The sequence below is a fragment of the Triturus cristatus genome, chromosome 5_2, assembly GCF_964204655.1.
Source record: "Triturus cristatus chromosome 5_2, aTriCri1.1, whole genome shotgun sequence".
In the NCBI taxonomy this organism is placed as follows: domain Eukaryota; kingdom Metazoa; phylum Chordata; class Amphibia; order Caudata; family Salamandridae; genus Triturus; species Triturus cristatus.
In genome coordinates, this window is record NC_140588.1 from 411,755,805 (window position 1) to 411,769,172 (window position 13,368).

The window sequence follows — 13,368 nt, forward strand, 5'->3', positions numbered from 1 at the left end:
CTAGAGCTTACTATGCAGCTAGGTGGAAAAGATGTTAATTATTTTATTAGCCAAAAAATGTATCCACTAAATGCATCTATACAAAACATTGATTATCTTCTGCATTTACAATGCTCTGGTCTTGCTTACACTTCTATACGTCTTCAAAACAGACAACACTTATTGTTAATCAAATTGCCAGTAATTAAGGCTTTCATGGATGGCCTTAAAGTGTGATACCACCAAGGGTCCCACCGGCACGTGCGTGGAATCTCAATATTGTTTTAACAATACTTCTGGGTCCACCCTTTGAACCATTACATAATTGCCCCCTCCAAATTTTTTGAGGGGGTGGGAGGAGGAGTCCTCTTATCTCGTGACTTGAAAGACTTTTTTGAAGAAAAACAACTTGCAAACATACAAACTCAACACTAGGTGGCAGGAGTATGCATAACATGTGAATCTACAGCACCACAGGCCAAGAACAGATGCTACAGAGTAAGTAATATAATCATTTCTACCTGATCAATAAAATATATATTTTAAAAAAAAAAGATCTTACTAAGACAAGTCTGTACTGAGCTCTTTTGGTAAAAGACGCACCTCTTAAAAGAACAGTACTCAATGCATTAAGTCCAAACACCAACTACTGCTTCTATCGCTTGTTGACCTTCTATTTGACTTTAAACCTGTACAACATGCCTACATGCAGAAGAGCCTTTGGGATACAACTTAATTCACAATATATCATCTATAAAAAAAAGTCTAGGTTTTAAGTAGGGGGTGCACAATTTCTGTATTTTTCGGTTGTGTAATTACACAGTACTTTGTGAAATTACGTGAAATGATCTGAAATGCTAATTATTCATTTTTGTGCTATATCTTCGAGAAAAGTGTTTCCTCAAGTATCTTGTGAATAGAAGAATGCCTTTCAAGCTAATCAAATAGCAAACATACAAGTGGCACATACAACATCCGCACCCTTTCCTGTCATTGTTTCTGTGTCCCCGCTCTACAGTTTTGCTCATAATTAAACGACCTGGAATGGCATAATTACAATATTTTGGGAGTTCCATGGAACAAGTCTAAAACAAAATTCTCGAAATTATGTGCATTGAGTCTGCATCTTTGATTTTACGCCCAGGCCTAATTTTAAGCAAGTTTTCATTCCTGAAATGTTTAAAGAAAGATAAAGCAGAACATAAACTTAGAAATATATGAGTGTTGCTACAATTGCTACCGGCCTTACTACACGTTTCTCTTTAAACCAATCTCTGGAATCTGCAAACAAAACATTGTTTAGTGGTGGGTTATTTCTAATCTATCTTGCAACATAACATTTCTATAGCTCCTCAATCCCTAGCGGCACAGCAGCCAGGATAATATGCTGCATGGCTAAATTACTTACAGGATCTCAAAGGCGAGACTTATTGACTGTGTCAATGCTTGTTTGAATTTCATTGCACTGATGGCATAATTTTGTCTGAGTACAAATCTCCAAAAGGATAGGTTACTAAAAGCTATGCACCTAACATTTGCGCCTATTTGTTAAAGCCCACTAAGCACAACATTAAACCACACCCAATGGGCACGTGGCAGAGCCTATGACACAACCCTGCCTCAAAATCCACTATGCATGCTGTGTAATCCACACACAAATACACCCAGCTCTGAAGGAGATCGTACTATGCGCAGCTCCTAGCCATGTGCAGCGAGCAAAGTATAGAGGGTGTGGGCATATGGCCATGCTATGCAACTAGTCCCTGTGCCTCCAGACCCACTGTGCATAGCTTTTCACCTCGCACTCAATACCCTGTCTCCAGAGCAAGCCTTGTGCTGCATGCACACTTTGTATTGGGCACATTTTATTGTAGTCCGCCTAGGCCTCCTGCATCCAAATCAGACTTCTGCACCCTCTGGATAGCCACACCCCCTTCAAGCCTTCGCACCAACAAGAGCATGGTGCATAGAGGGCAGACCAGGCTCAGCACCTGTCGTCTTGTCCCTAGAGCAGAGGCTATTACACGTGCATTTCCACCATAGCCTTCAGCCAGTCCCTTTGCTTCCAACCCACGTCATCGGTTCACGGTGTAGCCCTCAGCATGCCTTCAGTGCACGCGCGTCAAGACTCACAGTGCACGGCCTTTAGAACTGGTCCGAAAGGTGTTTTATGTGAGCTTACACGAAATGCAAATCTGGCATTTAACGTTCTGTTTTAGCATATCGCAAGAACGCATTTCATGCCTAAAAAAGCCCAAAAGGGACTTGCGTTGAATAGCCACTCTTGTTCTGTTCATTCACCTTGTTGCCATATTACCGCTATAGGATTTTTTAACCACACGGGCTTGAAATTGTGTGGCATGGTACAATTGCATAATTTCGCAATTTCAAAAATGCGTAGTGCCAGAAAATATGCAAAAATCACGCCGGTGTATTTAGAATTTTATCCAGTCCTAAAAATTACATTTTTTTAAGGTTTACTGGTATAAATAAAACATATGTTTCAGATACCACTCCATCAGCGAGTTATTCGCCACGAACATTTGCCAAGAGTAGAAAGTGTATTTATTTGCCCATCTCAGAAACATTGAATTACTGACCCCCTCAGAGTTGCTCAGCAAAGAGCAACAAGTTGACCCAACGTTTTGTGATATCATGATGTGTGTATACATAAAATATATATTTGTTGGTGTCCCCAAGGTACATTGCATCAGTTGCTGTGCCACAGAACACCCACCCATTGGTTACTGCGCCACATGATGTGCGTCAGTTCCAATGTGAGAAATTGCTTCCTTATTAGTTAATGTGGCAGAATGCCAGCCCATGGGGTTTCTTTCTTCAGAATGTTTGCCTGTTTAAGTGCCATTGAATGATTGCAAATCAGTAGGCACAATGCACACCTGGAGCACACATTGTTCTATAGAAAACACCTACATAAATCCATGCATATTTGGGTATTTTCATTCAAAGTTTGGAGATTTCGCACTTATTTTAAATCTGTGGCAGAATGAAAAAGCTGGGAAAAAACGTGCAGAAGCGTCTGGAAGAATGACTTAATGACTTGGGCCAAGCAGCTGTGATGTCGGCTCCTACTGTCAACGTCTGCAGGCAGCATTGGCTGAAATACTAACTCATTCTAATGGAAGCTTGGATGGGTTAAGCTGTGAGCATCTGCCTAGTGAGTGTTTACAGGGAGTCAAGAGTGCCTCTTTGTTTTTCCATGTGTATGTTGGCCTGTGCACATGTTTATTTGTGGCATATGTAGGTGGATGTGTGTGTGTTTAGTGTGTGCCCTCGTGTGTACACACCATACAAGAGCTAAACTTCTTGGCTTTATTAGAAAGCCCTGTGTGAGTAGATATATTGTGTTTGGATGCACTGCTTATTGTAGAGCTAGTATTTAGTTGTTAGATGCCAAACTATCATTATTTTACATAAAGTTCAGGCTCTTGCTTCGGTTCGTTGGTGCCTTTAGCTTTGGTGTCTACTAGAGTGTTTATAAATTACTAGACCTACTCTTTACCCCCTAAGTATATGTCACCCCCATGGGTTTTTGCACTGTTGAAGCACTGTCCATTGTGTCTGGCTGGATTGCTGATTGTTCTCCATGTTTGTCCAAACAGAATGTGTCACTTCGAGAGCTTCAGGTGCATCTGGAGCAGGAGCGGAGACTCCATCAAGAGGAGCTGGAGACGGTGGAAAATAGGATCCTTCAGGTGAGTAGAACTGATCCTTCTCTTTCCCGCTTGCCATCATTGCAGGGACTCCTTCAGTGGTTAAGTTGTCAGACAACAGCTACATTATCGTTCTTGAATAAACTGGCTAATTTACAAGTTAAGTGTAGGCACTGTATGTTGTGGTCTAGTCTGTTGAACGCCACTGAGCCTCTGGTGTTGAAGCTCCGCTGACTCTACGACTGAGCAAGTAGTTTCTTTCATCCCAAGCCTATAAAAGATACCTATTTATTATTATGAAGTGAGATCAAAATGATATTTGGCACAACAAAATATAGTTAGACTACTCTGGAAATAAAAAATGAGTCTGCGAAAGGCATCATGGCTCTAAGAGCCAAGCACAAAACCAAGCTGAAGAAATAGTCGAATCGGAACATTTTGAATGCAAGGGGTTTGGTGCTGAACTAGGTATTGCGAAGAAGAAACTTGCAATAATTGGGTGCTGTTAGAAATGTGGTTTCCGGTTGGCAGAGGTATGTACACTCTCCAAGCAGGAACCACAATCCTAGTCAGGATAAGTCAGATACACTCCCTAAATTACCCTATACTCACCCTGTGGTAGCTTGGCACAGAGCAGTCAGGCTTAACTGAAGAGGCAATGTGTAAAGTATTTGTGCAACACTTAGTACAGTGAAACCGTGAAAACCCCACACAAACATATACCACATTAGAAAGATAGAGCTTAATTTATTGAACAAAACAAGACCACAACGACAAATTTCCAATGATTAGAACCGGAGTTATGAATTTTAAAAAATATCTTCAAATATAGTGCTTAAAAGCATAAAGTGCAACCGGGGATATCTGATCCTGCTTGACCTGGTCAAACCAAAAAATACAAGCCGACTGCGAAGGAGCGCGGGCCAGATACAGGGACCAACCTAGTCCCACAGAAAAAGTACCTTGTTGCACTGTTGACGGGACCCGATGAGTGGAGCAGAGGAGGTGATTCGTCATCGTCAATCCCTTTGGGTGTAGACAATTCATTGGTTCCAAACCATGCAACTCCAGATGCGGTGACTTCTTCCAATGCAGGCGATGCGTGATCATCAAGCCGCGATGTCCTCAAAGCAGACAGTGCATTGGCACCGAAGGAGCTGCATAGGTTTCAACTGGCGCAACAACGGCAAATCGTGGATTTTGTTTGTTGCAGCACAGAAGACCCACTTCCAAGGGCCCAGTACTGGATTGGCATCCCTTGGCAGGGCAAGACTCGCAGTTGGCAGAGTCCAGATGCTGTAGAAGGGTTGTTGGAAGTCTTTGATGTCCCTGAGACTTCAGAACAGGAGGCAAGCCCTTGGAATCACTTTGGTTCTCATGTGTAGAGATGCAGGTCCAGTCCTTTTCGCTCTCAGGCTAGGAGGTTAGCAGGCAGCAGGGCAGACACAGCAGAGCAGGAAACCAGCAAAGTGGCAGTCCTTCAGCACCACAGCAGTTCTTCTTCCTGGTAGAGTATCCACAGGGCCCGAAGTGTACTACGTTGGTAGGGTCAGACCTCCAGTTGTTATACCCAGTGATGCCTTGGAACTGGGGTACACCTCACAGAGGGGCTTTGAAGTGCACAGAGGTCCTCCCTTTGCTGCCCTGGCTCCAGACTCTCTACGGGGGTTAAGCAGTCCTTTGTGTGGTGACAGGACACAGCCCATTCAGGTGTAACTTTGAAGTTGTGACCAGTTCCTCCCTCCCACCCTGCGCTGGATTGCCCATCAGGATGTTGATGTCCCATCAATCACACCTAAGCTCCCTTTGTGTGTAGCTGTCTAGATGGAATAAACAAGGAAGCATTTTCAGGATTGCAACTTAAAATCCAACTTTACCTTAAATTGTGAATTTAAATTGTGAGTCCAGAGACACCAAACGTGAAAACGTTATCTTTTAACAATTGGAACTTTCAATTATAAAGTGTCATTAGGTAATCCCAATGTTAACTTTTGGGAGAGATTGGCATTGCAATAGTGAAAAAGAAATGTAAGAGTTTTTCACTACCAGGACATGTAAAACTTAAAAGGACATGTCCTACCGTTTATGTACACAGCACCCTACCCTATGCACTACCTAGGGCCAACCTTAGGGGTGACGTATATGTAATTAAAGGGGAATTTAACTCTTGGCAAGGGATTTTAAATGCCAAGTCGACAGGGTAGTGTAAACTGCACACACAGGCCCTGCAGTGGCTGACCTCTGACCTGTTTAAAGAGCTACTTAAGTGCGTGGCACAATCGGTGCGGCAGGCCCACTCGTAGCATTTTATTTACAGGCCCTGTGCACCTGCAGTGCACTTTAATAGGGACTTTTAAGTAAATTAAATATGCCAGTTGTGGTTAAGCCAATGTTACCATGTTTTAAGGAGAGAGCACATGCACGTAACCACTGGTTAGCAGTGGTAAAGTTCCCAGAGTCCTAAAACTAGCAAAAATAAGGTCAGAAAAAAAGGGAGGAGGAAAGCAAAAACTTTGGGGGGTGACCCAGAGAAAAGAGTCATTTCAAACAGGTGCATTGACAGGAAAGCAATGGCTATCCAAATCTGTTAGAAGGAATAATCAGAACATATGTGATTCTGCACAAATTGATAGCATTGGGTGGTAAGGGATGAGTCCAAAACCCAAAAAAGAAGGCCAAGAGAATGTGGTTAATCAGTGTAGTGTAGTTGACTGTGTTTAATGTTGCAGAATGACAAAGAAGGACCTGAACAGCAATGTCTCCAAAGTGATGAGTCTGCCACAGACACTGACTATATGTTGGATGGCAAAGTTGAACTTGTCGGAAATGTTTGTCAGCTGCATTCGCTGCAAGCTTGACCAAGGCATGCAGGAGTGAGGTGGTGCTGTAGCTCTCTGGGTCCTACGTGTCCACATGAGGTTTTTAAGCACAGGAATTGTAAGGCCTTGTTAAGGATGAAGCTGGCAAAGCTGGTCCTGAAGTAACCGTTAAGGATAATAGTGAATGCCTACATCACTGCTGGAATAGATCTTGAAGAGTAGACGACAGGCACAAGTCATTTGGGGAGCCTGATTTCGGTGATTCTGAATTTGAGAGATTTTAGGATGATCAGTAACCAATTGGCAAGTTGAGAAATAGGACTAGTAACCTCGCTAGAAGGGTGGAACAAAGAGTGGAGATTTTTTCAGTCAGGACAAAGGCGATAAATTCACAAATGTCCAAGGTCAGAAAGACAAATAAGTTAAAGAATTTCTTATACTAATTTGAAACGTTTATGGCTGATTTCAAAGTCCTACTGATGTTTTTCTCTTAAAGCTCACAGGTTTAGCCTCAATAATGGTCAACTTGTGATAACACTAGTGTTTTATATCCAGATTTTTCCATCTCAGAATAAATAAGGTGGCAGGTCCACCCATGTCATCAAAGAGGGCCACAATGTGTTTATTGAATCAATTATATGTTTGTAGTAGTTGAACGCAAACGTGGTTTGGTGGCTAAAGCTTCAAATCTTCGATCATCTGTGCCCAAATTCTTCCCATCAATAATGGTGTTAAATTGCTTTCCGTCTGCACCCATCTCCTATTTGTCATCACCAAGAATAAATAATGTATCCAATGCGACATCACAGCCTAAAGTTTCTTTGCTAAAACAGTAATTTAACTGTGTGTGTCAGTACTCTGTTTTTCCACCTGCCATGTGCAAGAAATGTTATTATTATGTAGGTGGCATATTCTCAATACCAAGAAATGTTCACAACTCATCAGGGTGAACCCTTAAAGTCACTAAATTAATCTAAGCTCAGCCCATCTGGTAACTAAGGTACAAAGCAGAAAGGCTTAATTTAGGGAAATGTGCCGCTGGATTAAGAGTATAATCCATGGTGGGTGGGTGGGTGGTGCTGTGGCGGTCTCGCAGCAGTGGTCTGTTAGGCTCATAGGAGAGCCTAACATGCACACCGCCGCCATGACGGTGTCGACTGCACGTTCCTGCAGGGTGTGGCATGCACCATGTTGTGCATGCCACACCGTGCAGGAATGGGAGTGCAGTGCCTGGGGGCACAACATGTTCTCCTCCCCCACCCCCCCTGCATGCACCCCAAGGGCCCAGGAGCAGCAGGGGCCCCTTAGTTGCCTCTCTGCCACCCTTTTCATGGTGGGCTCACCACCATAAAATGGGCGATGGATAGGCAACTCGTAATATGCTCGGCAGTTCTGCTGCGGCACCACAAGCATATTGCAGCTCCTGACCACTGTGCCACTGCCACAGGATCTTGGATCTCGACATACGCTGCAGTCCGACTGCCACACTCCAAATACTGCAGACAGACCTGCGGTGGTTGGACTGCCTCCGCGAGTACGGCAGTCCTGTTGACCGACGTATTCATAATCTGATCCTAAATGTCTGTGTCCTACTTTTAAATACCATGTGCCCCGTCTTGTGGGCCATAAGGCATACATAGGAATGACTGATTAATGTTTAAAAGGAAGGTTTTGACCTATCCAAATATTTTATTGTTAGGTTACAATGGTAGTCTTAAATCCATGTTTGCACTGCCACTGTAGTGTATGGGCCACTAGTCCATGCCCCAAGTACATTTTGTACCATAAACTAGGGACTTGTAGGCAAGTTAAATATACCAATTAGGAGTAGGTCAATTCAACCATGTTTAAAAAGGGGCGCACAGACACTTTACCACTAGTTAGCAGGGGTAAAGTGTACAGAGTTCTAAAGACAGCAAGAATACAGGGTCCAGCAAAAGATGTGTGACATCACAGAACGAAAGAGCAGATTTCCTGCACAATGCCATCAGAGGTGCCATTTTCCTGTCTAGGGCTTTCCTTTAACGAAATAATGCATGCTAGTAGCCCCTAAGACGATTATCTGTAAAACGAAGGACTGAACACGGTGTCCCTGATGACATGGGCCCACCTAGTAACCTTCTCTATTTATGATGTAATTACTGTATTTATGGTCCCACTTTCCATATTCGTATTCCAGAAAAGAGATTCCTTGTGCCCTTATTTTTTATTTTACGGACAAAAAAGGGCTTGAGAATTTTGAAGATAGAAAATATTACTCACTGTGTGCTTGTTTCCCATCTAAGCTGGAGGAGGAGCACTTAAGCAACCTGCGGAGGAAAGATTTGGAGGTGCAGAGCCTGACTTTACAGAACAAGCTGGAAGAGAAGGCCTGGAGTCAGGAGAAGGGGCTACTGAAGCAAGAACTGAGGCACTTCAAACAGAATGTGTTCCTCCTCTATATCAAAATAAAGTGGCTCTTGAAACACTGGCGGCAGTGCAAGAAGGTGGATGAAGATATGGGGGACGACTTGCTTGAGGTAAATGTCTCTTCCCATCGTTAAAGCAGGAAAAAATGTGAATATATTTAAATTATCTTTACTAATATCGGGAATTGAAAAACTAGCACGTTGGTTGATCAAACACAGCACTGCTCTGTTAAGTCTAAATACATCCATTGACTTACAGTAGTATGCAGTCCATAACTGAGCTTTAGAAAGTGGCCAGTTGGAACATAAATTGTTGTTTGAAGACCATGGGCCTGATTTAGTTTGGAGTTCAGGTTACTCCATCAGACAGGTGACAGATATTCTGTCTGCTTTACCACAGGTGCCATAGAATGTAATGCATTTGCAATAAGGAGGACAGGATATCTGTCATATTTGGATGGATTAACCCATCCACAAAGCTCTCAATCGGGCCCTATGCGCTCTCTATGGCGTTGAGTTGCATAATAGGTGAAGGAGAATTTTTTGATTTTAGTCTCAACTTAGAGGTGAAGTTAGTGCGTTGTTATTAACTCAACATTAGGGGAAAGGGTTCAAACAATCGTACAACAGATAAGTCTTTTGGTACTCTAAATTATAACTCTGCTCTGCAGTAACACCAGTTAGTTCTCATTCACTTCAAATGTTCTTATAAAACCTTGTCTTAGATTTCAGATTTTTTAAATGTTTTTTCTTAGTACTGATGGCTTTGTTGCAAGAGTATTTTTGCTCTTGAATTTGACGGTAATTTGGCATTATTTTCTGAAATCATTAAAACAGCGTGTGGTCAAAATATCGATCTAAAAATATTGGGAAGCAAAAATACAAGAAAATAAATATCATGATAGACAAATATCATGATGCACAAATATATTGACAAGAATATCGTGTTTTGAGGCAAGTAATATAATTTTAAATAATATCGATTTCAGTATCTTTTTCAATAATATAGTGGTTAGAAATAATGTTTTTTAATCATTTGACTGTGTTTTAGTTCATATATTAATTTTGAGACATTGTTTAAAGATTATTTTTTTAAACATAGATTGTAGTTTTAAGTGATTTTGATTTTATTATTGATTTGTTTTTTTTAGTAATCTTTTATGTTGTAGCAGGTTGTTGGGTTTATAGGAGGATAGGGTGGGAAGTTGATTAAGAAATAATTAATAATTAATTGTTAAAATGTAATTGATTTTAATGAGGTAATTAATTACATATTTATTTGCTTATATTTTAGTTGCAGGCTAAAATAGGTTTGTAGGGGCCTAGGGTGGGAAGTTAATTACGTAATAATGAATAATTTATAGTTGCTAATTAATTTTTAATTATGTAAAATGTGGAATACTGATTTATGTTACTAATATTTTAGTTGTGGGATGGTAGGCTTGTTGGGCTATAGGGTGGGAAGTTAATAAATTAATAATTAATCATTAACTACTTAATTACATAACTATTTAAATGATAGAAAACCTATTCATTTTAATTATATTTTATTTTTGGGCTGCTAGTATTGTGAGGGTCTAGGCTGGGAAGTTAATTATGTAATAATTTAAAATTAATTGTTAATTATTTAATTGGTTATAAATATGTAAATTATGGAATGCTTTTTTTTAAAGTTTATATTTTAGGTGTGGTTTGCTAGGTTTGTAGGGATATAGGGCGGAGAAGTAAAACAACATTGCGAATTAATCATTTTTATATTGAGAGTTCAATATTCTTTTCTTCATCCATGGTCCTCATCCGATCATCTACCATGATAAATATAGGACTAATTTTACAATTATACAGTCTGAGGAATGTGAAGCACTCTCCTAACTCAGGCTCACAAATAATTGCACATTTCGAGGCTCTCTAATCTATCGCCCTCCCGGCCCCCTAAATTTTATTAATTCTTCACTCGAGGCAGATATCTGCAATGCTAATTTCATGGTCCTCAAGGATTTCAATTTTCACTTAAAGCAAACGGAAGATAAGGATACAGTTGCATTAATTGAAATCATGGAGGCCTTCAACCTCAAACTTTGTAGCACAGATCCCACTCACCAAGGCAGTCATACGCTTGATGGGCTGTTCTCGAACAACAAAGATATCTCCAGTCTTGAAGTACTTCCACTGATCTGGTCCGATCACGCAGCCATCTTTTTCAAGATAAACTGCCCCACAACTAATATTGCCCCGAATAGGAGGTCTACATCTACCCAGTACAGACTCTTGTCGAAAGTTGACCAAAGCCAACTTGAGCAACTACTGACTATTTCAAATCCAATGATTGTGGACAATCCTGAGCTCACAACAGAGACTTAGTCCACCTGGCTTAACTCTGCCTTTTCGCAATTAGCATCGAAAAAAAACAGGAGGCCTAAGCAGGACCCGTCTGTCTGCACCCTGATTCTCAGAGGCCCTCCGGCTTGAAAAACAAGGTTGTAGACGCCAAGAGAGGAAATGGAGAGCCCAATATGACTCTCATGAGAAAGAAATTTATAAACACTCATTAACCAACTACAAAGCCCTATTTGTTACAGAAAAGGCAGCTTACTTCTCTTCGCAAATAGAATTTGCCAAAAACTCAATGAAAAAACTCTACCAAGTTATCAATAAACTAACTAAACACCCAGAGTATAAAAGGGATTGGGTCAGCCAGTCCTTCCGCAATGATATTGCTTCACACTTCAGAGGTAAAATTGATTCTATCTTCTACTCTTTTAGTCACTTAGTTTCCAAGAAGGACCTGTCCTCAAACAGCTTTGAGTTGTTTCCCCTGTTTCCATGGAACAAATAAAGATCTTATCCTAACCACCAAGCCAGGCTCTCCAGATGGTCCTTGTCCGCCCTCAGTCATTGGACTGGTCCCAGACATTGTTGCAATCCACCTTTCAAGCATATTCAATAACCTGTTCAGAACAGGCATCTTTCCAGCCCAATGGAAGCGAGCTTCCATTTTGCCTTTACTGAAAAAAACGAATTTAGACCCAATGATGAACACCCAATTAAATCAGTTTATTAAGGAATCAAAATGCCTGGATCCTGCTCAATTCGGATTCAGCTCCGAACATAGTACAGAGACTGCTCTGATTAAAGCCACAGATGAGCTCAAATTTACCTTGAGAATACTAAAAGAATATTAATCTTTCTGATGATCTCTGTTAAGAAGTCCGTTATCTCCACTTTGGTACTGTCCAAGATTGACTTCTGTAATGGCCTCTATATCAGCCTACAAACTCAATACCTGAACAAACTTCAAATTCTTCAAAACGCGGTAGCCAGACTTATTGGACCTGCCTAAGTACCACTCTGTTTCCTCTGCTCTTAAGGATCTTTACTGGCTGAGAGTCAAAAACAGAGTAAAATGTAAGGTCCTTTGTCTGACATATAAAGCCCTCCATGATTCAGGACCTTCTGAAAAAAAAAACCTGATCATGGTACACTTCTACAAGAAACCTAATATCAGCAAGCTCATTCTGAGTAAATGCCATCAGATTTAAAAAATCAAAATGGGAAGGTAGCAGCTTTGCCGTGAGAGCTGGTACATACTGGAATCTCCTTCCACTCAATCTCAGGTCGGCTCCATCCCTGCCCCAGTTCAAGAAACTTCTAAAAAGTTTGCTTTTTAATCAGTAGGTCCTTTGTTTCTGCTCTTTCTCTGCCTTACATACCTTGCGCCAAGACACCTCCGGGTATATGTTGCGCTTTATAAATAGCTTAACATTACTGTTACTTGTATAGGTCATGTGTTTGAAGTGAAGTACTTTTGTTTAGACTGAAGTAGGAGTAGTAAAATTAACCTCTTTTCAATTCAACACTTTCCCTACTGTTGTGCTTTTTGGAGTGGGAATAGGGAGTTTCACCCCTCCGAAATCCAACGCTTTTCCTACTGTTGCACAGACTGGAGTAGGAATAGTAAATTTTACTCCTCCCAAGTCCAACATTTTCCCTACTGTTGAATACATTAGAATGGTAATTGTATATTTAATATTCTTAGACTCCAATAGTTTTCATGATGTTGGTTAAATAGAGTTTTGGCATAAATTATTTTATTGTATATTTTACCTTTTTGTTTTTATTTTACATTTATTTTAATGTTCAGAGTAGTTTTTTCTAAATGTGCTTTTTCGATTTTATTTTTTTAATATTTTATTTATTGTGTACATTAATATATTTTTTCTTGATAATTTTCTTAATTTTTATGGTTTTATTGAGTACGTACGATGTATATAAAAATATTTGACAGTACATTCATTTTAATGGTGTACATTTATAAGTACTAATGTGTATATATACTCATATCTGAAAGAGACACGTTAGTGATAGATTCCTTACCTTAGAATATCCTCCGGCATCGGGCTGGATCCGGAAAGTTTTCGTCAGCAGTACCCCTGCGCGTCGGATGGTGTCGTCGTGCAGCTTCGTGTCCGTCATAGGCGTCATGATCGC

The 13,368-nt window shown here is 40.7% G+C and overlaps 1 protein-coding gene across 5 annotated transcripts in view; it reads left to right on the top strand.

Moving 5' to 3' along the window:
* Positions 1 to 13,368, top strand: part of MTCL1 (microtubule crosslinking factor 1) — a 490,856-nt gene that overhangs the window by 356,804 nt on the left and 120,684 nt on the right. For all 5 annotated transcript variants that reach the window (XM_085607320.1, XM_085607319.1, XM_085607318.1 and 2 more), the window contains 2 exons: positions 3,603 to 3,695; positions 8,758 to 8,991. In XM_085607320.1, the coding sequence (XP_085463446.1) occupies positions 3,603 to 3,695; positions 8,758 to 8,991 (327 nt within the window). The remainder of the gene's footprint in view (positions 1 to 3,602; positions 3,696 to 8,757; positions 8,992 to 13,368) is intronic.